This window comes from Tasmannia lanceolata, unplaced genomic scaffold, assembly GCF_043159265.1.
Source record: "Tasmannia lanceolata isolate RefF3 unplaced genomic scaffold, GAP_Taslan_0.1 ptg000013l, whole genome shotgun sequence".
Classification (NCBI taxonomy): Eukaryota; Viridiplantae; Streptophyta; class Magnoliopsida; order Canellales; family Winteraceae; genus Tasmannia; species Tasmannia lanceolata.
In genome coordinates this window covers 8,248,020-8,273,860 of record NW_027518690.1, presented here as the reverse complement: position 1 = coordinate 8,273,860, position 25,841 = coordinate 8,248,020, and the positions used below count along the sequence as shown (strand labels likewise).

The window sequence follows — 25,841 nt, the reverse complement described above, 5'->3', positions numbered from 1 at the left end:
AAGTTGCACCCATAACATTTACATAGTATAAAACCTAGAGAAATTCGGTAGGGAAAGCCCAATTTTTTTGTAGTATTAAGAGACACATAAAGTGAGAGAGTTTGATGGAAAGCCTCCACATTATGTATAAATATTTGCCAAGGTCCCTCTTCCCACACACATACACGAACACTCTTGCTGTCTCATGCACAAACAAGAGAGAATCACGTCAAGTGAGGGCTTTCCATCTGCCTTTGTGAGTAGAGAGGAGAGAAGAGCTTGGCCGTTCTTCTTGTTCATTCGTTGAGCTTGGAGAAGAAGAACAAAGGATCAAAGGAGGATCATCTTCACAATCAAGGGGAAACAACTCAAACAAGTGTATGAGGAACACCACGGCCATGGCAGCAGGTAAACAAATCTCAATCTAAAAAAGATAATTTTTCATGGATTTGGATGGCTTTGGGATTTTGATTGTGTTTGGTTGCACAAAAGCTGGGATAGCTTTGGGATTTTGCTTGACATTTGCGTGCCACATCAGTAAAACTCCTTTTTTGGTTGCCCGTAAAGCATTGAAATCTCTTGAGACTCTTGATTAATCATTGCATGTCTGGTGATGTGTCAGTTGTGTACCCTTCGAAAAATATCCAAGCCCAAAACCACAAAAAAGTACAGTTTTACTTAGATTTCATGGGAATGTAGGGTTGCAACTTGGCTCGGGTTGTACCCAACCAGCATTGACCTTACCCGAAAATAACATGGGTTGGGTTTAGAAATCAAGGGTCTTGGGTTGTGTAGGGTTTTAGGTTGAAAAAGGACTCAATCATGGGTAGGGTCGGGTTTGAAGAAAAAAAAATGAAATCCAACCCGACTCATATTATTGTACAATGAATTCTTAAATATCTCTTGAATAACTTGACAATTTATTTTTCAATATATTGATATAACTGTTTTCATTGAGGTGATCATATTTGTGATGTGAAAATTGTTTCCTTCTTAAATTTATACACTTGATGACATAAAATTAGAGTATATTTGTGTGAAAATTTATTGTTTTCTATGATCCTTGAAATTAGCCGCTATCCGACCCAAAAAAAACCCGATCCGACACGATTTATGAATATCGAGTTTTCCCAAAAGGAAAAAAAATTAATCCTGGCCCGGCCCGAGATAATTTCTCGGGTAAGGTAGCATTTTGGAAACCCGACCCTCCGACCCATGTTGCAACCCTAGGAATCTTCTTTTCTCTCTTTCACTCTCTTTGTTTGTTTTTTTTTTTTTTTTTTGGTAATGACACCCCCTATCACTACTCCAAAGCAAAACACACAAACACTACTTAATTTACTGGTGAATTTAAATTTAGGGAAGTGATGTATCCGCCCCTTTTGATTACTAGTGACACCTAGAGGCAGTGTATCAACGACTAAAGAATTCAACGAGCCTGATTGGCTAGTACAGTGACGCTAGGTGTCCCTAGTAAAAAGGGGGTGAATTTATCAAAATGATATCCCATAACCCGCCCCCTCACCCCATTCCCCTAAACGGATTCTTTGAAGGATTGACAGTTGTGGGCCCCGTTTATTCAACCAATGAGATACCTTTCGAATCATAAATTCCAGTCAGTACAAAAACTGCCTTATTTTCCGTACGGTTTCCATGGCAAAAATGTGGTCCCCACCACATTCCCACTTATTCTTTCAACCAATGAAACACAAGCGCGTCTCCCAACACTCTTTTTGTGTTCGTGGGTTTCCATCCGCGTAGGAAAGATGTCTTGGAAAAGAATTTCCGACAAATTAAAAGTTTCTAAATTTAAAGAGGGGTGCGGATATCAAAACCGATGAGGTTATAATATCACCAGCTTACAACGAATGGGATATCAGCACAAAATAACCTGTAAATATTTTCATTATGAAAAAATGAGATATTTTAAAGGGAGGTGGTATCAGCACAACCTTGTTTTAATAATTGCAATAACTAAACTTGTCTTTTCCTTTTGTGAACCTTATGGGAACTGTAATAGCCTCTGGCATCTGTTTACATTATAAAAAACAAGAAGAGGTAGTGGTATTATCAAAAGATGGTAGTGCCAATATCAGTAGCCAAAGAACATGATTGGCATTTGGCACTACCATGTTTTGATAATTGCACTAACTCGGCCTGTCTTTTCTTTTTAATGGGGATCTGAATAGCCTTTGACAGCTGTTTAAAAGAGAAAGACAAGATGCGCTTACGCAATTTGCTGCTGTTAATTGCACTACCATGTTTTATCAATTGACCTAATTCATCTTGTGTTTTCATTCTTAATTAGCCTTTGAGAGGTTTTATGGGAATTGTGATAACCTATGACTGCTGGTTAAATACTAAAAGACAAGGAGAGTTGGTGCAATTATCAAAATACGGTAGTGGAATATCAGTAGCCTTATAAAACTTCGGTGGATAATACTGACGAATATTATAAATTTGAAAAACAACAAATTTGTACGTTCCTCCACCTCTATAAAATGACTTTAGAACCCAAAAAGGGGATAACAGGGAGATGGGAACTGAATTAACCTTAGACAGCTGTTAATCAATATAAGACAAGGTGTGTTAATACAATAATCAAAACATTTTTGTGCCAGTATCAATAGTCCTGAAAAATTGAGAATTTTTTGAAAGGTTATTTAGATAATGAAACACAAGCGCGTCTCCCAACATTCTATTTGTGTTTGTTGGTTTCCATCCACGTAACACCGCGTGGAACGCGCGCGATAGGTTAATTCACTCGTGAGACAAGGGAGATGAGTTTTTAGCCCCACTGTAGAATAATGATACTGCGCCCCCCTTGTAACTTGAATTGTGGGCAGACTTAAACGCTTTTTGACCCAAATCACGTTAAATAGGGGGCGCATTGTCCTAAAGGGGGGGGGCGAAAAAATATCACGCTCTAGATAACTAGAAAGATGTCTTGGAGAAAAAAGGTTGCAAAAAATGAAGGGAAATAATATTTCCCCCCATTTGACGGAAAAAATCCCCCCCCTCTTAACGTTATCCGTTAAGTTTTACAGGCAAAGAGGGTGAATTTATCCGCAAGTAGAGAACCATTCTCGCATAAACCGTTAAAGGGGGGGGATTTTATCCATTTAAGGGGGGGGAAAATATTATCTCCCAAAATGAATGAGAAAACAATTGGGAAAATGACCTTAAAAATGGGCTTTTTTACTCAAATATTCTGCCTGGGGTTGTAAATGTCCAAAATGAGGGAAAAGTAACGATTTTTTCCAAAGAGGACAGAAATGCCCTTATGGCTTATTAAAGTTACCTTCGGCCATCATTTCACCATCATTACACAGGGAAGTTATATATTTGCTCCCTCTAATGTATTTATGAATTCTCTTTTACCCTATATGTGGCTGTCCCAAGTAAAAAATAGAAGGCGAATGTATCATTTCACTTTTTCTTTCCGTTTTACCCTAAGAAGTGATATATTCGCCCCCTTTTTTACTTGGGACAATCCCCTCTAGTGTATTTATGATTATTCTTTTACCCTATAAAAATAGGGACGAATATATAATTTCACTTGAACTTTATGTTTTGCATTAGGAAGTGATATATTCGCCTTCTTTTTTACTTGGGACAACCCCCTCTAGTTATTTATGAATTCTCCTTAACACTGTAGGGTACTGTTCCAAGTAAAAACAAGGGGTTAATATATCATCTCTCTTTACGGTAGGAAATGATATATTCGCCCCATTTTTTATTTGGAAGAGCCCCCTCTAGTGTATTTATGAATTCTCTTTTATACTACAAGAGGATGTACCGAGTAAAAACAAGGGGCGAATAGTGATTTTACAACCCGAACCACTATTAGGCCCTCTGAACTACTAATTAGAACTATATAGATAATCTTAACCACTATTTATGATATTCTTAACCACTAGGAGATAAGGGCATTTCTGTCCTCTCTGGCAAAAGTCTTACTTTTCCCCTCGTTTTGGTCATTTACAAGTTACAACCTCCCATGAACAATATTTGAGGATAAAAGCCCATTTTTTTAGGTCATTTTCCCAAAAGAATTTTCCGACAAATTAAAAAGTCCTAAATTTAAAGAGGGTTGCGAATATCAAAATCTTCGAGGTTAAAATATCATCAGTTCACAATGAACGGTCATTAATTCATCAAAAAGACACGCGTCACCAAATCATTACCAATGAATCTACGTACTAGATAGAAGCAAGAAATACCCGAGGTAAAAATTCCTAGAGAAATTCAGTTGCCACTAGACATTTACCGGGAATCAACGGTAACAAATTTTATAAATTCAAAAGCAAGAAAAAAATAATTCATGGCACGTGACACGCCTAAATTCGCACGGGCCTCCACGTCTATAAAACGAGGCAAGAGCCAAAAAAGGGGATTAACAGAGATGGAGAAAAGGGTTTGCAGAGAGGAGGAGGTGGGAAGTTATTGGGAAGGGCTGAGCCCTGAAATATTAGCCCTAATTTTTGTCCGTATTCCCCAACATGAGATGGTTAAATCGGTGCCGTTCGTTTGCCAATCATGGAGAGAAGCAGTGGCTGGGCCCTACTGTTGGGCCGATATTGATATTCAACAGTGGTGCCGCCAGATTAATCGTACCGAAAAGATAGATTTTACCATCCGGCGACTTGTTCGCCTGAGCAAAGGCACTCTCCGGTTCTTCTCCGGTTATAAGCTTGGTGAATTTGGTTTCTCTTTTATCGCCAATGCGTTAGTATTCAAATCATTACTATTTCTCATTACAAATGAATAATTTTCAAATACTATTGTTTGTCTCTTTCATTGAGGGAGTGTTTTTATTCTCTATTCCAATCCTTTACAATTTTTTTTAAAAAATCTCTCTCTCTCTCTTGGGTTGTTTCATTGATGTTTGATACTTGGATATGAATATTTTTAACCTTGGTTCTGACCCTTTTGTTTTTGTTTCTTTCATTTTTTATTTTATTTTTGAAAGTAATGGAGTAGTTTCTGTAATGGAGAATAAAAATGTTATTGGGTTTTCTATAATTTTTGCTTCTATCATTTTTCATCTGTATAAATGTTATCGAGTTTCTTTCTGGTTGAAGGAACTAAGTGTTCATTGCTTCCATTGAAGGGGTTTTTTTTTTTAATTTTTTGCGAATTTAAGGAAATTGATAGTTGTTATTATTATGATAAGTGATTTATTACTCTGGGTTCTCCTTTGTTGCCAATGGGTTATTATTATTATGATAACTGATTTATTATCCAGTATTCGAATCCTTAACATTTCTCCCTTTTTTTTTAATCTCCCTCTTGTGTTGTTTTTTTTTTTTCATCTTTGCTGTGTGGGTAAGAAGATTTTTAACCCTATATCTGACCCTTTTGTTTTTTTTCTCTTCTATCATTGTTTTTTATTCATGAAAGCAATGGAGCGCTTTCCACACCGTATTGTATCTGTTGCTCTGTACAGATAGATCGAGTCCCCATTGTAAATACCAAAAGGTTATCGAGTTCCATTGCTTCCATTGAAAAGCTCTGTTTTTTTTTTTTTTTTTTCGAATTTAAGGAAATTGTTCTGTGTCTTTGATCTTTGCTATGTGGATAAGTAGATTTTTATCCCTAGATCTGACCCTTCTAATTTTTTTGTTTTTTCTATCGTATTTTCTATTCATGAAAGCAATGGAGTAAGTAGCTTCCAAAACGTATTTCATCTCTATAGATTGATCAAAGCGCTCCTCTAAATAATCAGAATGTTATCGAGTTAAAGGAACTAAGTGTTCTTTGCTTCCATTGAAGGGGTCTGCCTTTTGTTCTTTTTTTTTTTTGCAAATTTAAGGAAATTTATAGTTATTATTATGATAAGTGATCTTATTACTGTATGAGGTGGCCAATCTGGGTCTTTCATGTTGGGGTCTCCACCTATTGGGATAAAGCTGTGAGACTCACTACAGTATGAGGTTTCACTGCATTGCATTGTTCTTCTAAGTATTTACTTACTCTTAGGAGTGCTACGTCTCTCCTGATTCATATTTGTTCCAAGTTATGATTCCTTATTTTGACATGTGATGAATATAGAAATTCAGGATTTCAATCAGAATTCGATTATGCATTGAAGGGTATTGAACATTTTATATGTAAGAATACCGATACCAATGCCAAGTTCAGTTTTGATGAGTAACACCATTTACTACTAACTTTTCTGATTTCTGACCAAATTTTATGTAAGAATACCAATTCTTGTGGGAAATTTCAAATTTTCATTTTCATATCCCACCCAACTAGTATCATGCTGTAATTTCCGGTGATTCTCTTAGGTTCTGATTGTTTTGGATTTTGAGAACAGATTGTGAGTCCCAAACTGATTATTGGATTCAAAATCAAACGTTATTTTGAGTCTGGCAATCAGTTTTGAACTCTCAATCGGTTCTCAATCCAAAACAAAAAGGACCTTGTATCAATGTTTTGAAAAAGGCATGTCAACAGAGTTGTTGGAATGTTCAAAAAGTTTTCCTCCATTGGCGTCTTTTATTTGCTGCAGAAATGGGTATTTTGACACTTAATAATGTTTTGTGAAAGCTAAATCCATAATTATTTGAGTTATAAACTTCTTGTGGAAATTTTGTAGTGGGAAGTGCTTGAAGGTTCTGAAGATTCCGATGAGCCACGTTACTGATAGGATGGTTGAGAAGCATGCGGAATCTCTTGCAAATTTGACTGTATTGGATATCAGTTACTGCCTGAAGATCACACCCAAAGGGCTTGAAACAGTGGGGAAGCACTGCAAGTCTCTGGTTCACTTGAGAAGGAACATGCCTCCGCCTGAGTTCCAAAATGGCCATGATCCTCCGGCTCACCCGGCCGAGGAAGGAGAGGCAATGGCTGTGGCAGAGACAATGCCCGCACTCCGCCACCTTGAGTTTGGATATGGGAAGTTCAGCGATCTTGGGCTTAATGCGATCCTTACAAAGTGCAAGGCCCTTCACCATCTTGACATTCAAGGGTGTTGGAATGTGATGTCGGAGGGTGATATTGAGCAGAAATTGGACATGATCAAGGAGTTTAGAGGCCCCTGGGATGATGAATATGACGATGCAAACCCTTCAGACAATGGTGATGGCGAGAAAGAATCCACTTCTTCTGACGATTCGGATTAGCAATGCCATCCTTGAACTTTTTTTGGCTAATATGGTGATATTGAGAATTTGATGCTTTTATAGAGTTTTTTGGAGTACATATTTTTTTCTGATATAGACCACAGGGTTTAGTTTCAGAGTATACAGGTCATGTGGCTTTTTGGGTTTATGAAATATATGTGAATGAGATCAATTCCCTATAATGGGATGAAATACATTTTATATTCCTAGATTAGAAATTGGTGGTTTTATTGCTATATCTTCTCCATTTATATTGGCTTCTCTTTCTGGGGCTTATTTGAATTATGTTATTCTTCTAGCCTGGTTAGACAATCATGGATATTCAATGCCTTCCTTAATCAGCATTTGAAAATCTATTGCTGGATCATCTTTATTTCTTGGAATTGTATTTAGCTTTACTGATCTGTAGTGCAAGGTTGGGACTTGTATGATCTCTGTTTTTCTTTTGGAATGGAACTTGTTACCTTCAAAATAAAACACTGGATTTCTTTCACCTTCATAGATTTTATGATTACTATTTATATTCCTTATGTTTCCATTGTGTATCTTATAGCTTTACTGATTAGTATTGTCTTGCTTTGTAACCTCTTTTCATTTCCAAGACTACACCATAATTATCTTTTGATTTTGATGTGGATATGATCCAAATCACTTGAAATAGGTTTATGCAAATCACTCGAGTAGACTCCCAAGTTATCTTGAGCTAGAGGAGAAGGTGGATGTCTTGGCAAAAAATACTTGAAATTTGCAGAGTTATCGCTATGCTCATTTATTTGATGACCATGAAAACGAAATCTGCTCATTATCATCTTTTGACTTCGTGAGGGGGATTGGTTAGGAGAACCAGGGAGGTTACTTCATTGTATTCTCTCATGGACAGGGCTTATCTGATCAAGTTAAATTGTTTGCCCAAGAGGGATTCTGGTAAGCCTTGAGAAGCACTACATTAGGAGAGAGACATCACAGTGGTATGCGGAATTGTGGCTTAGATGTCCTTTAGTTACATGCATGGTTTTAAATTTCAGTTTCGGTATACATTTCGGCCCTCACCGACACTGAAATTTTGGCCGAAATCCGGTAAGGAAAAAAAGTAATCTTTTATTAATTCCGAAATTTCGATGTTTCAGAATAATAGGCCAAAATTTGGTTATCGGCGAAAATTGGGCTTTGGCCAAATTTTGGTTTCGGACCCAACCGAAATACAGACGAAATTTAAAACCATGGTTTCAAATTTCGGTTTCGGTCCTGAACAAAACCGAAATTTTGGCCGCAATTTCGAAATTTCGGTTGAAATCCAACAAAATCAAATAAAATAATATTTTATCTCCTACAAAATTTTGGCCGAAATTACTGAAACGTTTTGGGTATACCCGATTTCGATTTCGGTATCCACCGAAACCCCGAAATTTCAGATTTCGGTCGAGACCGACACCGAAATCACATTATACCCGAAATGGTATTTTATTTCGTCCGAAATTTCACCCAAAAACCAGGTTTTTTTTAATTAATTAAATATTTTACCAAAATGATCGAAATTTTGTATGGAATAAAATATTGTTTATCTTGTTTCGCCGGTTTTCGGCCAAAATTTCGTTTTCGGTGGGGTCCGAAACCGGTACCAAAATTTAAAACCATGGTTCATGTTCTGTATTCATCGCTGTCTTATTTCTTAGAGTTGAAGGAACTCTTCATATATGTGTTGCTTTTAATTTAGGCGTTGGCTTTGGTTATTTGGGCCAAATCAGTATCGGGGCCGATCTCCGGTTTCCCTTTCTTACTTTAGGCAATAAAGCTCTCCATTTCCTATCATATGCTGCCTACCTTTTCATACTATAGGCAATAAAGCTGTCCATTTCCTTTTCCAATGTTGCATAGCTTTTCTTACTATAAGGCTGTCCTAATGAAACATCACTTTTCATTCTAGTGAGCAAAACAAAACGTCCACCGAAATAAATTCACAATTATAATTTACATTGAGTTACGGTGATTCACTCCCTTATCTTTAATAAAGATGGTGATAAGGGGGGCATCAGTATAGTCGACTGTAAAACCTACACTTAATATTGGAGTAGCCTAGGTTGGTCCGGTTGCGTTTTTAGGGTATATTGCCATTAATCGACAAGCCTAGGTCTAAGTGTTATCGCGGAGGCACTTCAAGGTGAAAAATTATTCCATTGAATAATTTAGAATTTTAGGGCACATTTGGCTATCATATTTTTTTTTCATGATAAATCAGTGTCTCCCAGTAGAGATGAGGGTGAAGTCACTAAAATTCAGGAAACAAAATCCAGAAAACTAGTCTCTCCGGGAATGAGATGTGGCTAAAAATCAGGAAACAAAAAAACTCTACTAAAAATTGGTTTTTTTGTTTGGGAAATGATATATATTAGCCCCATTTTCTTCCTTGGGCCACCCATTCCTAGTGTAAAAAGTTAGTCGTAAATACACTAGAAGCGGCTGGCCCAGGAAACAAAAGGGGCCAATATATCACTTCCCTTTTAATTTCCACCATTCTTAGGAGCTTTTCGTGCTCCCCTTACTCCCAATTGGGTCTCTCCATCTCCATAATATCTCTCACAACTGGCCCCCACAAATATTCTATGGAATATTTTTTCTTGGTTGCCAAGCATGAACTTTTTGATTAAAAGTAACTAAATTTTTCTTTATGCATACCACTAAAATATCATTCGATTCCATATGTATGACCATAGTATGAAAGAAAGGAAGCACCACTAGTATGATAAATTGCTAAGTGCGATCCATCTCTCACGGCGAGTTTCTTAACACCATCGTAAGGTGTGTAGTGAGAGAAATGTGCAGTCCCATCTGTAGAAGCATCTGTTTATGTGTCCTTCAGCCACATATTTGACAATTGACTTGGTTCTCGCGCGAGAAGAACCTCCTAATGGCATTTGGCCTAGAATCTGGTTGAGTTTTTGCTAAAAAATAAATTGGAATCAAACCGAACCCCTCCAAATTTTATGGTAAAAGATCAACCTGAATTCGCAAAAATCAACCCTAAGATTGACCCCTATGAGTTTGGAAGTAAGGCGGGATGTCCCCCTCTTGTATATTTTGTTCTTATTAATAAAATTTAAGGTGTCGGGTTAATAGAAAACGATTAAGATTGTTGGAAAGAGATTTGTTTTCCATCATTGCACCTGTTGTTTTAAGTTCTACCACACAATCCTCCCTAGCTTGAAGAGAATTATCTTCTAAGCATTTCTAGATCTTTCTCTGTCTGGATAGCAACCAATAATAAGGTAACTTGCTTCATCCCTGACCTACCCTGTTCTATTGTAAAAAAAAAAGTAGTCATAAATACACTAAAAGGGGTGGGCTAGGGAAGAAAAGGAGGTCAATACATTACTTCCCTCTTCTTTTTTTTTAAAACCTTTTGCTCTCTAGAGGTTATTTTTGGAGCATTGCTTATCTATAGTGAAGGCCAAAATAATGAATGGTTTGGATCATTTTGAAAATGACTTCGCCTGTACCTTTGCACCATTTTAGTAATACCCCTTTTCCTATTTGGTTTATAATTTGAACTTCTCATTTGCCTCTCATAATTACCCACAGGAACCCAAAATAGATAAGTTTGAATATATGGATTTTCTAGGAAATTTCACGGCTCTTTTGCAGAGCCCACAAAGGCCCATTTTTAGCAGTTTTGTCTTATTCATTTAAGGAGTTTTTACAAAAGAAGTCTTCTACTTTGCTTTATTAGCCAAAAGAGTCTTCTAGTTTCATAATTTGCGAATAGAGTCACAAGGTCATTCCATCAATTTGTGACCAAAATACCCATGGCAGATTTTTTTTTACTCACAAAAGACCAAAATGTCCTTATATGTGAAAATGTGAAAATTACATCAGTGATGTGTTTTGATAGGATGGGTCCCACCAGCTCAATTCAAACCCATGCATAGGGTGGGGCCTGCCATTTTGCCTCGCCATATTGACGGGTCTTTCACATGAAAATTACCTTGTGAAAGGACCAAAATACTCTTGATGGCCAATGATATATTTTGATAGGATGGGTCCCACCAGCTCAATTCAAACCCATGGATCGGCTGGGTAGGTCCCACAATTTCCACCAAGCACATGTGCATCGTGGGTCCACAATTTTACATGTCACGTTCTGATGGAGTGGGCCCATCTTTTTACACCCATTCATAAAAAGCTGGTACATATAGAAATGATATTCCCACACCCTGGATTGAAAACTTATTATTGATTGTCATGGAGAGATTTTATATGACGGGTGGCAGTGTAAACCCGTATTTTTCAAAAAGTACTGTACTGCCCACTCCATAGGATGATCCAATCTGTTTGTTGGGCCACAATGTAATTAAGTTGTGGCCAAAAAATCATTTTAATATGATGATCCTAACCCTCTGATCTATAGAGGGACCGCACACTACGTAAGCTTTTATAGGATCATCCTACGAAATTGATTTTTTGCGCACAACCTAATTACCTGGTGGCCCAACAGATGGACCAATTAGATCATCATATGGAGTGGGCCGTACCGTACATTTAAAAAAATACGGGTTTATATGGCCACCAATCATACAAGATCTGTGTCATGGATATTTCCATCTTGGTCTTTTTCAGGGAGTTGAAAAAATTCTGCCGTGGGTATTTTGGTCACAAACCGATGGCTTAACCTGATTTGCGAAAGTCACTCAAATCTAGCGACTCTATTTGCAAAATGTGAAACTAGAAGACTCTTTTGGCAAATAAAGCATAGTTGAAGACTTCTTTTGCAAAAACCCCTTGATTTAATTCATCCCAAAGTGCCGAAAAATGGCTTTCTGCAAAATTGCATAGCAAATATATATTGAGATAAGAGACAGATATTGCAATGCTCACTTGTTTGATGACCATGAAAATGAAATATCACCATGATCATCTTTTTACCTTGGATGGGGGCTTGTATTAGGAGAACCAGGCAAATTATTTCATTGTATATTGTCTCTCATGGAACCGGGGGCGATGCCAGAAATTTTGCACAAGGGGGGCAAAAATTATAGTAATTTTTTATCTATCTTGAAATTAAGATAGAAAAAATTTCTATCTGAAATTTTGCATAAGGGGGCAAAAATTATAGTAATTTTGCACAAAAAAGGGAGATAAAAATGGTAAAATTAAAATTTTAAACTTATTTTCTATTGGAAAGGGGGGCATATTTTTTAAAAAAGGGGGTAAGTATTAAAAAATTATTAAAAAATAAAGGCATATATTTTTTTTCCAAAAAAATAAGGGGGGCAATTGCCCCCCTTTCCTCTCATGTGGCATCGCCCCTGCATGGAACCACAAAAGATGCCCTAGGCTGAAATTTTGGTTTAGGGGTCCCTACTGTGAATTGGGCATTCTTGAAACTGTGAATTTGTTACCATTTTGGTGTCATGGGCAGGTTAGAGCAAGTAGGTGAATACTCCAATTAAAAGGTATGTAACTTCTTTTTACAACGAGGTAGCATAGTTTAGACTTTATCTGATTTGTTTAGTATTCCGTTTGTTACATATTTTAGTTTCTAATTAAATCTAAAGCCCATTCAATTGAGTATCATTTAATTATGATGATTCGGCCTCTGTAGGAGATAAGATGAAAGGAGAGATTTTTACAATTGATATATGCTTTTAACACTTATCAATTGTTATTTGGAAAGATAAATTAATGATGAGTTTTATTAATTTTTTACTAAATAAGATATTAATCAGACCTAATAAGGTTTGATCACTTTCAAACTCTATTTATGCTTTAAACACCTAGAATTGAGAGATTATTATCTAAAATTGTTTTATGCTTGTATGCTTATGGGGCTAAATTCATGGATATGTGGTTGCAGCCACATATATCGTTGGCTTGTGCTACCGACTCACATTAAAAACCTTTGGCCATGTTGAATTGTACTTTCTTCCATTATCAAATGAGGAAGACCCACTTTAGTATTAATTAGTCCTTTCCTGTCCATAATCAGTTTTCATAGCTTAGAAAAGAGACACCATTGCCTCATTAGTTGAAAAGGCCGAATTAAAGCTAAAACCATTTCATAGGAATTGAAATTGCCAGGCTGAGAGAGAGAGAGAGAGAGAGAGAGAGAGAGAGAGAGAGAGAGAGAGAGAGAGAGAGACCATTTCAAAGGAATTGAAATTGCCAGGCAGAGAGAGAGAGAGAGAGAGAGAGAGAGAGAGAGAGAGAGAGAGAGAGAGAGAGAGAGAGAGAGAGAGAGAGAGACCATTTCAAAGGAATTGAAATTGCCAGGCTGAGAGAGAGAGAGAGAGAGAGAGAGAGAGAGAGAGAGATCCTGGAATTACTAACGTATACATTTATTCCTCGAACCTAAGTATACATTTATTCATCAAATCCTAAAGAGTGGTATCACTCAAAATGATTATTAATTCATGATTTATTAAGGTTTACATGTATTCATCAAACCCTAAAGAGAGGAGTCTGACTAAAAAATAAAATATGAATCCATGATAAAAGGTGTTTCAATGGCTAAGATTAAAATTTGCGCGGAACGTAGAGATGGATTGGTCGGTTGTTCTTCGGCTGTGTCGGTCTAGCGTTCATCTCCGAATCCTGTAAAATGAAGCAATCCAAGTTTTTTTCTCTTTATCTTATCTTGCATGGCATTCTCAAAACATGCATGATGGCGTGCATAATTGGTTAGTAATACCATTTTTGTAGTCAGCCTAACCATGGTTTTAAATTTCAGTAGTACACGTTTCGTCCCTCATCGAAACCGAAATTTCAGCCAAAATTTGGTAATTGGCGAAATGTGGATTTCGGCCAAAATTCAGTTTCGGCCAAATTTCCGCCGAAATTAAAAACCATGAGCCTAACTACTTAAAGTTCTCCATGCAGAAAAAAATGGCAGCTATGGATTTCCAAATTGGATCTTGTATCTTTATAAGCTGTATGTTTCCAAAAGTTGGCGAATGCACTCACGTCATGGACCGCTTCCTTCAGCAACTTCACCTGCTCCCTAGAGACTTTTCTCACCTGATAAAAACAGGAGAGAAAAATAAGCTGATATTTAGACCATCAAAGTGGATGCCAAAAACTAATATATAATAAAATGGGGAATGTTGCATATTTTATTTGTTTAATGCTTCTAGTCATCTAATCTGAGGCCTTGTATATGGATAATTTAATCAAATCTTCTTAAGACAAAACTTTCTTAAGAAGAATTTTTCTCCAATTAGACTTTTTCCTGCAATCCAAACAAGGTGTATGATCAAGAGTATGTTCTTGGGTGTGCCCAATCATAGGACCCCTATATAATTTGACTCCCTAAATTGTTTGAATGGGTCCCTTTTATTAATAGATTAAGACTAGGGAATGTTATATTTTCCCTCTTTAATTTCTTCCAGTTGTAGTGTAAAAAGAGTAGTCATATATGCACTAGAGGGGGGTGGCCCCAATTAACCATAGATGAGGTGCCCATATAATATCATTCCCCTTACAATAGTAGTAACAAAGATACAACCCTTGAGACATACGGACCTTTTTAGCAGTGTCCAAACAACACCCTCGGTGCAAGGAGGAGTTGTTAGAGAGCCCATGTACCTGTAATATTTCCTGCTCCCCAGTTTTATATGCTTCGGATCAACAATACCCACCACTTCCTCAGCATCTCTTCTGTTGGAAATGGTTCTGATATCATCCATTAGCTGGAAATACAAGAAAATATGTATGTTTACTATTTTGAGTTTTTTCTAACCCTTATAAATAGACCGAACAGACATTTTCTGCAATCTGACCTCGGCGAGAAATGGATCTGGACGGCCGATCTTGTACATGATCGCGACCACTGCTTGCTTTCCATCGATGCTTTCGTGATACATATGCAACTCTAGAGCGTACCTGCCGCATGTATTGCGAGAAAATATTATCATATAAAGAGACATTGGTTTAGGCTATTAATATTAATCTATTATATCTAATAATTCATTAATCGAGAAAATATTATACGACATATGGGCCCCATTTGACCCGATGTCTTGGAATCCTGAACCTGCGTTCAATTTTGATATTGATTGTATGCAGATATATTGCGATACTTAGAACTATGTTTATAAATATTTTTTAAATGGTAAAATTATATTAGAAAACCACAATTAAAGAGAAAATAGAAAGACCGGAAATGTAGAAAATACAAGTCACGGCATAAGGAAATCAAATATCTCCAATGATGCCCGATTCATTCCGTCCCTGGCTAACCGATCGTCATCATTATTAGCCAAGCGACGGCATGCATGAACCAGATAGGATGACCATGCAGATGTTTACCGTGTTTATAAATATTTTGTAATAATGTGACCATTCAAAAATAATTAACTAAAACTGATATATATATATATATATATATATATAGAGAGAGAGAGAGAGAGAGAGAGAGAGAGAGAGAGAGAGAGAGAGGAAAGTGTTGGTGAGCTTAAGCTCACCAAACTTATGGTGAGCTTAAGCGCCCCAATCACATGGGTCCCACATTTTCTGTGGTGATCCAAACCATTCATTTGCAAGGCCCTATCATAGATAGGGTGTGTACTAAAAATCAACTCCATAGGATCATCCTAACCTCTCCATTTGTGGAGGACAAAAATGGGCAGATTTGTGGACAAATAATGTCTGTCCATTTTGACCTCCACAAATGGATGGGTTAGGATGATCCTATGGAGCTGATTTTTGGTACACACCCCATCTATGTAAGGGCATTTCAAATGAATGCTTTAGATCATCCTAACAAAGTAGGCCCCAATGTGATTGGGCACTTAAGCTCACCAACAATTTCCTCATATATATATATATATATATATATATATATATATATATATATATAGAGAGAGAGAGAGAGAGAGAGAGAGAGAGAGAGAGAGAGAGAGAGAGAGAGAGAGAGAATCACCTTCGACTATCGATTGTATGCTCAGATGGTGAGTGCCAGTGATACTGTTTGAGGATGTACGCGGTTCCATTCAGATAAATTTCACCTGCCCCATCGGTCCAATTAAGCTGTTCAAATTAACAAAAACCAATAAAAAAAAATTAACAAATACTATTGCCATCCATCTCTTGTTGTTGTTATCATATGTTTCTTTCTAAACTATGTAATAGCTTTGAGAAGCTTATTATAAAAGTGCCAAGGAGTGAAGTGACATTATAGAAACAAAGATTTGTAGATATATTCTCATTCCCTATATGCATGCATGTATCTATTTATATATACATAAAAAAAAGGCTAGAGAGGCAAGGTGAAAATAGATTTAAACAAAACACAACAAAAGTTGGGTAAAATCCAAAATGGAAAACACGTAACTATTCATAATATATAAGTATGACCTCTCGAAAAATACATCAAAACTTCATAATATATAAGTATGAGCACACACACAGATATATATTTATATATACTATAATAAGTTGGACGAAAAACCCAAGCTTTTTTCTATTTTTTGAAAAATCTATGGAATTTACACCTCACTTTTTTTTTACTTTTTTCTAACAAAGGCACCCATTCAACCCACATATTTTCAATCCTACCCCTCTTTTATACTTTTTAACAAAGGCACCCATTCAACCCACATATTTTCAATCCTACGCCCTCCTTTATGCTTTTTAACAAAGGCACCCATTAAACCGACATAATTTCAATCCTACCTCCCTCCTTTGTTAAAAAGCATTAGAAAATATTTTTAGCATAATAAGCTGGATGAAAAAGCTCAAGCTTTTTTGAATTTTTTGAAAATCTATGGAATTTACACCTCGCTTTTTTTTTACTTTTTCTAACAAAGGCACCCATTCAACCCACATATTTTCAATCATACCATTCCTTTATACTTTTTGACAATAGCACCCATTCAACCCACATATTTTCAATCCTACCCCCTCCTTTATGCTTTTTAACAAAGGCACCCATTAAACCGACATAATTTCAATCCTTACCCCCTCCTTTGTTAAAAAGCATTAGAAAATATTTTTAGTATAATAAGCTAGATGAAAAAGCTCAAGCTTTTTTGAATTTTTTGAAAATCTATGGAATTTACACCTCACTTTTTTTTTTTACTTTTTCTAACAAAGGCACCCATTCAACCCACATATTTTCAATCCTATCCCTCCTTTATACTTTTTAACAAAGGCACCCATTCAACCCACATATTTTCAATCCTACCCCTCCTTTATACTTTTTAACAAAGGCACTCATTCAACCCACATATTTTCAATCTTACCCCCTCCTTTATGCTTTTTAGCAAAGGCACCCATTAAACTGACATAATTTCAATCCTACCCCCCTCCTTTGTTAAAAAGCATTAGAAAATATTTTTAGTATAATAAGCTGGATGAAAAAGCCCAAGCTTTTTTGAATTTTTTGAAAAATCTATGGAATTTACACCTCACTTTTTTTACTTTTTCTAACAAAGGCACCCATTCAACCCACATATTTTCAATCCTACCCCTCCTTTATACTTTTTAACAAAGGCACCCATTCAACCCACATATTTTCAATCCTACCACCTCCTTTATGCTTTTTAACAAAGGCACCCATTAAACCGACATAATTTCAATCCTACCCCCCTCCTTTGTTAAAAAGCATTAGAAAATATTTTTTAGAAAAATATAAAAACTTATATTTTTAGAAAAAGTATATGATACTTTATTTATTTATTTTTAGCTACTTTTTAACCTTTTTTTTTCTACATATTTTTTAAATAACATTTTTTCGTATCATGTACTTTTTTTTGGCCGTGTCGTGCATATTTTTATTTTTTTTACACAAAAAATAATTACGAAATTTTATATCATATACTCTTTTTTGGCCGTGTCGTGCATATTTTTATTTTTTTACACAAATTAATTACGAAATTTTGTATCATATCCTTTTTTTTTTTCAGAAAAAGTAATTAGAAAACTCTTTCTTTTGCATTTTTCATTACTTGGTACGCGGTTATGCATACTTTTTTGCTTATTGTTTCTACATATATTTAACTAAATTTTTTTGTTATCATAGTCTTTTTTTTTTTTGCCGTGTCGTGCATTGCACGTCGGGTATCATACTCATTTTTTTGGCCGTGTCGTGCATCTCACGTCGTGGTTAAAAATATTGTTTCTACATATTTTTAACTAATTTTTTTCTTGGTATCATAGGTTTTTTGGCAGTGTCGTGCATCGCACGTCGGGTATTACTATCATAGCTATATAGCAGAAGAGAAAAGAGAGATTTATTGTCCATTTAACACATCGATGTGGATATTTTTACCTTTTTTGCCCTCCCCACATATCTGTACATATTATCTATGTGAGGGTAAAATCATAATCTACATACGAAAAGTACCGACACAGGGTACCTGTCTATGACAATTACAGAAAAAAACTACCAAGAAGAGGTAAAGACATATGACAATGACGAAAGAACTACTTTATATTACTCATGCAGGACACTTGCAAAATATTGACGGATTCCGGGCACCTGGAGAGGAACAACAATTATGGAAACCTCTATTGATTGGAGGGCTAGGATCAGCCTATATAGATTGGAGGGCTAGGATCAGCTTATGGAAATGATTTTTGGGGCACAACCTATTTATGTTGTGTTCCATCACATGGACGGTTTGGATCAACCTATGATGTGATCCGTACAGTTCTTTGTAGGCTCGTGCATCGCACAGGATTTTTTACTAGTGTGTATATATATATATATATATATATATATATATATATATATATATATATATATAACAGAAGAGAAAATGAGAGAATTATTTGTGGGATGGGGGGTAGGATTGAAATTATGTGGGTTTAATGGGTGCCTTTGTTAAAAAGCATAAAGGAGGGGGTAGGATTGAAAATATGAGGGTTGGATGGGTGCCTTTGTTAAAAAAAGTAAAAAAAGTGATGTGTAATTCTCATAGAATTTTGGGAGAAATTCAAATAATTCTCTCATTTTCTCTTCCGCTATATAGTATACTAGTAAAAAACCCCGTGCGATGCACGAGCCGACAAAGAACTGTACGGACCACATCATAGGTTGATCCAAACCATCCATGTGATGGAACACAACATAAATAGGTTGTGCCCCAAAAATCATTTCCATAGGCTGATCCTAACCCTCTAATCTATAGAGATTTCCATAATATGTTGTTCCTCTTAAATCAGATGGTTAAGATCACCCTATAGATTTTTTTATTAAAAAAGCATAAAGGAGGGGGGTAAGATTGAAATTATGTGGCTTTAATGGGTGCCTTTGTTAAAAAGTATAAAGGAGGGGGTAGGATTGAAAATATGTGGGTTGAATCGGTGCCTTTGTTAAAAAAAGTAAAAAAAGTGATGTGTAATTCTCATAGAATTTTCAAATAATTCAAAAAATCCTTTTCTTTTCTCTTCTCCTATATATATATATATATATATATATATATATATATATATATACTAGTGATACCCGACGTGCGATGCACGACACCGCCAAAAAAAGGACTATGATACCAAGAAAAAAATTAGTTAAAAGTATGTAGAAACAATATTTTTAACCACGACGTGCGATGCACGACATGGCTAATAAAAGGAGTATGATACCCGACGTGCAATGCACTACATGGCAAAAAAAAAGAAGACTATGATAACAAAAAAAAATTAGTTAAATGTATGTAGAAACAATAAGCAAAAAAGTATCCATAACCGCGGCCAAGTAATGAAAAAAATGCAAAAGAAAGAGTTTTCTAATTACTTTTTTTGGAAAAAAAAATGCATGATGCGGCGGAAAAAAGTATATGATACAAAATTTCGTAATAATTTTTGTGTAAAAAAATAAAAATATGCACACCACGGCAAAAAAAAAGTATATGATACAAAATTTCGTAATTAATTTTTGTGTAAAAAAATAAAAATATGCACGACAAGGCCAAAAAAAAGTATATGATATGAAAAAATGTTATTTAAAAAATATGTAGAAAAAATAAGTAAAAAAGTAGCTAAAAAAAAAGTATCATATACTTTTTCTAAAAATATATGCCTTTTATATTTTTCTACAAATATTTTCTAATACTTTTTAACAAAGGAGAAGGGGGGGGGGGAGGGTAGGATTGAAATTATGTCGATTTAATGGGTGCCTTTGTTAAAAAGCATAAAGGAGGGGGTAGGATTGAAAATATGTGGGTTGAATGGGTGCTATTGTTAAAAAGCATAAAGGAGGGGTAGGATTGAAAATATGTTGGTTGAATAGGTGCCTTTGTTAGAAAAAGTAAAAAAAAGTGAGGTGTAAATTCCATAGATTTTTCAAAAAATCTTGGGCTTTTCCATCCAGCTTATTTTATATATATATATGAGGAAATTGTTTGTGTGCATCTGCACAGATAGCTTATCTGTGCATGGCTGCCACAGACCATGGGGGACCCACATTTTTGGAGGGATCCAAAGCATTCATTTGGAAGGCCCTTCCATGGATAGGGTATGTACCAAAAATCAGCCCTATAGGATCATCCTAACCCAATCAAAGTTGGAGGGGGAAATGGACAGACACTGTTTCTACCCATTTTTTCCCTCCACAAATGGCAGGGTTAGGATGATCCTATAGGGCTGATTTTTGGTACACACCCTATCCATGGAAGGGCCTTCCAAATGAATGCTTTAGATCCCTCCAAAAATGTGCCCCCCCCATGGTTTGTGGCAGCCATGTCTGTGCAGCTGCACACAAACCATTTCCTCTCTCTCTCTCTGTCTCTCTCTCTCTGTCTCTCTCTCTCTCTCTCTCTATATATATATATATATATATATATTTATATACACATACGTACATGCATACTTATAATATACACATGAAAGACCCAAGTCTTAGTGGCCTGGTGTTTCAAATCAAATAAACAGTTGTCTCCATCATAATTTCGATTTTTTTTTCATTTAGATGTCTATAAAGTTGTTGGCTAGTCAATTCATTGTTTTAGGCACTAAGTTAACTAGGATGAGTTTGCAGTTGATCCGAGTACGATTATAATGTTCACTATATGGATTAGAATACAGAGCTTATGATTTCATAATCTCCAAACATAAGCCAATCTTACCATTATGTCATGGCCCCGGTTCACCAGAGACGCATTCGAAGGCTTGTAGCTTCCGTTTAACTTCCCAAGTTGGTGCGACATCTCCACCTTTTCTTCCAACAGATCAATGGGAGATTGCATATTTCCTGAACTACAAGCTACCCATTTCTCATGGATTTGGCCCCAGCTTTCAGGTCCGATACCACTGCCTTCAATATAATTAAACTCACTCTCATCCTCTGTATAATGGAAAAAAAAACCAGAATCAATTGAGAAGAGAATGCCCACAAACAGTATTTTTATACAATCAAAATGATTAATTTGAATGAAACTTGATTTATTAGTTCTTATCAATGATTCAATAAATGAAAGAGATTCAAATTCCTGAGTATTCGGCAAAAAGCAGAATATTTGATGGAAGTATAGGAGATCCTTTTGAACAATCTTTTGACCTCTCAATATATCTCTCAATTTGATGCTCCAAGAATTGAATTGATAGATTTCGATGCTGATTACTTACCAGCTTCCTCAGATATTACTGAGGTCGAATAACAAAGAAAGATAAGAATAACAATAGCAAAGAACATAGGTTTATTGATCTTCATTTGAGTAGGTTGATTGATTGATGGAGAGAGAGGGAGAGATGGGTTGATAATTAGAGAATTTTGTGGTTAGGAATGCAATATCACCTGAACAGGTTGGTTTATTGATTGATTAGGAGAGAGAGGGAGAGGGGTTGAGAATTTAAAGAATTTTTTGGTTAGGAATGCAAGATTTCGTCAAAGGTAGTCACTGACGAGATAAGAATAACTGAAGAATTTTAGAGAATTTATATTATTCTTGAATTAATTATAATGGATCTCAAGGTATGCTTATATAGAGCACATACAAGATAGACATAGAAAGAAATAAACATAACCAAGGCAAGAGATAATTCTAGAAAAATCCTACCTACTAAGATTAGCCTAATTGCTAATTTAAGCTAGCTACCTAATCTAGCTAGGTTACCCCATTCAACCCACTTGCCTAATCTAGCACCATGGCGATCCAACAGTGTGAATTCAACATAATCTGATTGTGAGATTTCACATATTCTAACATGCCCCATCAAACGTATGTGGATTGAAAAATAAATATACGTTTGATTACAATGAAATTTCCCAACAAGAAAATAAAATTTTCTCCCCATAAGAACATAGAATCTTTTGATTTGAAGAGCACTGCTGAAGATTGATGATGAATATCCCCTGATGTTGCTGCCGATGATAACCGATACTGAATGTCGAAGAAGACGTTGCTTGTTCATGTGTCGCAAAGAGGGCTGAAAAGCCAATAGATCATAGCCTCAAAGGAGCTAGATGATAAATATCGCGAAGAGGGCTTAAAAGCCAATAGATCAAAGCCTCGATGGATGAGTAGAAATGGGTCGCTATGGACCAAAGCCGGAATGGGCAAGAAATTGGTCAAAATAGACCAATGTCGGAATGGGCAAGAATGAGCCACGATGGGCAAGAATGGGCCACGATGGACTAGAAATCATGGGTCAGTAAGTACCGATTCTCATGGAATTTGACTATCTCAGGCATGAACCTCAAAGAATGGAGGCCCCTCAACTGAGTAGAGTAATCAATTTCAGGCAAGCACCTTAAAGAGGTACCTCAACTGAAATAGGACAAAGAAAAAGGGATGGAGAAGGAAAAAAATGACAACAAGCGGCTCAGATGACAAATGTCGGGGGCAATGCGTGAAAAACAGTGCATATATCAAATATGGGGTCTTGAAAGAAAATGAGTGCATTAAAAATACTAGAGGAAATATAGAAAATGAAATCAAGGGGTGCATGAATCAAAAGATTGGATTTTTAAATACCAAAAAGAAGGTGTGCAATTATGGAGATGGAGAATGGCAGATCAAGGAAAACAAAAGGAACGAAAAACTAGGGCAGAGACTGCAACCTAAGACTAGGGAAAGAAAACACAGTCAGATTATGTGAGATCTCACAGTCAGATTACGTTGAATTCACACCGTTGGATCACCATGGTGCTAGATTAGGCAAGTGGGTTGAATGGGGTAACCTAGCTAGATTAGGTAGCTAGCTTAAATTAGCAATTAGGCTGATCTTAGTAGGTAGGATTTCTAGAATTGTCTCTTGCCTTGGTTATGTTTATTTCTTTTTATGTTTATCTTGTATGTGCTCTGATACCATGAAGAATTTTAGAGAATTTCTATTATTCTTGAAGTAATTACAATGGATCTCAAGGTATGCTTATATAGAGCACATACAAGATAAACATAGAAAGAAATAAACATAACCAAGGCAAGAGATAATTCTAGAAATCCTACCTACTAAGATCAGCCTAATTGCTAATTTAAGCTAGCTACCTAATCTAGCTAGGTTACCCCATTCAACCTACTTGCCTAATCTAGAACCATGGTGATCCAACAGAGTGAATTCAACATAATCTGACTGTGAGATCTCACATATTCTAACAATAACGCCATCCAAGTTCCAATATGGAGTCAATACAACTTGTCTCGTGGATGAGAAATATATTCAACTCAGATGGCTTAGAGATTTCTAATTTGTATCTTCTACATATAAGTTTCTACCAACCCTAACACTCCAATCAAAAATTGAATTGCACCATTTTCAGTCTCTCTTTAGGAAACTTGGTTAGAAAGCACATCTACATAGGATGCAAAATGGTGTAATTAGAATAAATATTACACCTTAATGAGAAATTATATGATGCACATGCATGTTTTTCTAATAAAAAAGTAATGTTGAAAATTAATGTAGAGAGAGAGTGTGTGCGGAAATAACATCTAGAAGAACATAGCAAAAGTTGATTGCGAAACATGATTTATTAAAACATTAATGGGGTTTGTTTAAGACAGCATGTTCTTATTACCGCAACTTCTTTGAAATCAACTGTGATTATTAAAAGGAAAATAAGAACACATGGACTTATTTTCCAATGCCTATCAAGACAAATATACATTGCCAGGAACTAAAAAAACTATACTTATTAAAAAGCAAAAATATCAAAACGTACTGCTTTTGAATGAGGTGTTAATGTGGCCACTAATAAAATGGTGGAGACTTTCTAGAGGGGTCATTTCGGAGGGTCTAAGGTCTGTTACTCCAAAACCTTCTGACTAGAGATTAAGTAGAAATTTTCGAAGAAAGCTATTTCGCGGCTCACTTTTGCACAAGAGAACTGCCATCTCAGACGAATTAAATGAATGAGACGAAATCTGTTAAAACTTGAGCCTATGTGTCCGTTCTCTTGTGCAAAAGTGAGTTGCTAATTGGCTTTCCACGAAATTGTCTAGCAAATCCTCTTTTGGGAGACCTAAATAAGAGATGGAATTTATAACTCTATTTATACTTTTTTCAAGATATCCCGCTACACAGTCAAACCTTGTTTCTTAAAGCAATCACCTGATTCTCATAACCCAGGCATATTTACTACCAATAACTCTAACCCACATTTGAGAGTGCTCCTCGCAAACCTCCACAACCATTTTCCCAACGGTGCATGATTAAATTCTTTGATTTTCCTAATGCCCAAACCACCTTTTTTAAAGGGTAGGCAAACTTTATTCCAACTCACTAACAGAATACCTTTTTTCTCATCATTTCCTCCCCATAAAAATCTTCGTTGAATTTGTTCAATCCTCAATGCCACACTAATTGGGTACTTGAGCAGGGACAGAAAATAAATGGGGATATTGGCCAACACAGCCATGACCAACACAAGCTTTCCCCCTCTAGAAACGAGATTCCTTTTCCATGTGTCCAACCTCCTTTCAATTCTTTCAACAATAGGTTCCCATAAAAATTTATTAGGTCTACTAACCCCCAACGGAAGACCCAAATATGAAGACGGTAAATGATCCAACTGACATCCCAGATTTTTTGCCAACCCAATAGCATCACCCTGCGGAATGTTTAAAGCATACATTCTAGACTTGTGGAAATTGAATCTCTGTCCAGTAATTAGCTCATAACATCTCAAGGTGGATTTCAAATTCAACACTTTAATCGTATCTGGCTCGCAAAACAGGAGAGTGTCATCAGCAAATTGGAGATGAGACACCTCTACCTTCTCCCTTCCAATATTGAATCCATTAAATAATCCCACTAAGAGTCTCGGCCACCAAAAGGAACAAAAAAGGGGATAATGGATCCCCCTGCCTAAGACCACGGGATGATTTAAAGAACTCTTTTGGGCCCCCATTAGTCAGAACTGAGAACCAAGCTGACGAGACACAACCCCTCACCCAGCCTCTCCATCTACTACCAAACCCCATTTTGCCAAGCAAGTAATCCAAGCAATCCCATTCCACCCTATCATAAGCCTTTTCCATATCTAGCTTGCACAATATTCCTCCCATGCCAAGCTTAACTTATGAATCAATAGCCTCATTGGCTACTAGTGAAAAATCTAGAATCTGTCTCTTGGCAACAAAAGCACTCTGGCAATCCGATATAATAAATGGAAGCATCACCTTTATACAATCCGCTAACACTTTTGCCAATACTTTGTACAAGCATCCAACTAGGCTTATAGGATGATATTCAGATATTTTAGATGCACTAGCAATTTTAGGTATATGGGCAATCAAAGTTGCCCCCGTCCCTATGTCCAACACCAATCCATCATAAAATTCTTCAAAAAATCTAATAATA

General features: G+C 36.2%; 2 protein-coding genes across 2 annotated transcripts; one reads left to right on the top strand and one right to left on the bottom strand.

The window, feature by feature from the left end:
- Positions 1–4,384: 4,384 nt before the first annotated feature.
- LOC143890775 (F-box protein FBW2-like) lies at positions 4,385–7,348 on the top strand. The gene is made up of 2 exons (XM_077395456.1): positions 4,385–4,707; positions 6,584–7,348. Exons 1-2 carry the CDS (start codon positions 4,385–4,387, stop codon positions 7,110–7,112), a joined length of 852 nt encoding a protein of 283 aa, XP_077251571.1. The 3' UTR covers positions 7,113–7,348.
- A 6,112-nt stretch (positions 7,349–13,460) lies between these two features.
- LOC143890779 (alpha carbonic anhydrase 7-like) lies at positions 13,461–21,750 on the bottom strand. Its single transcript, XM_077395462.1, has 7 exons — positions 21,666–21,750; positions 21,167–21,384; positions 16,024–16,130; positions 14,882–14,984; positions 14,621–14,791; positions 14,067–14,120; positions 13,461–13,697 (listed from the first exon to the last, which is right to left on the bottom strand). Exons 1-7 carry the CDS (start codon positions 21,748–21,750, stop codon positions 13,620–13,622), a joined length of 816 nt encoding a protein of 271 aa, XP_077251577.1. The 3' UTR covers positions 13,461–13,619.
- Between the last annotated feature and the right edge of the window lie 4,091 nt (positions 21,751–25,841).

Coding starts and splice junctions, on each gene's coding strand:
- LOC143890775 (XM_077395456.1), top strand. CDS start 4,385: ATGGAGAAAAGGGTTTGCAGAGAGGAGGAGGTGGGAAGTTATTGGGAA. Junction 4,708..6,583: donor TTCTCTTTTATCGCCAATGC/GTTAGTATTCAA, acceptor GAAATTTTGTAG/TGGGAAGTGCTTGAAGGTTC.
- LOC143890779 (XM_077395462.1), bottom strand. CDS start 21,750: ATGAAGATCAATAAACCTATGTTCTTTGCTATTGTTATTCTTATCTTT. Junction 16,131..21,166: donor ACCGGGGCCATGACATAATG/GTAAGATTGGCT, acceptor TAATTTGAACAG/CTTAATTGGACCGATGGGGC. Junction 14,792..14,881: donor CAGATCCATTTCTCGCCGAG/GTCAGATTGCAG, acceptor TTGTATTTCCAG/CTAATGGATGATATCAGAAC.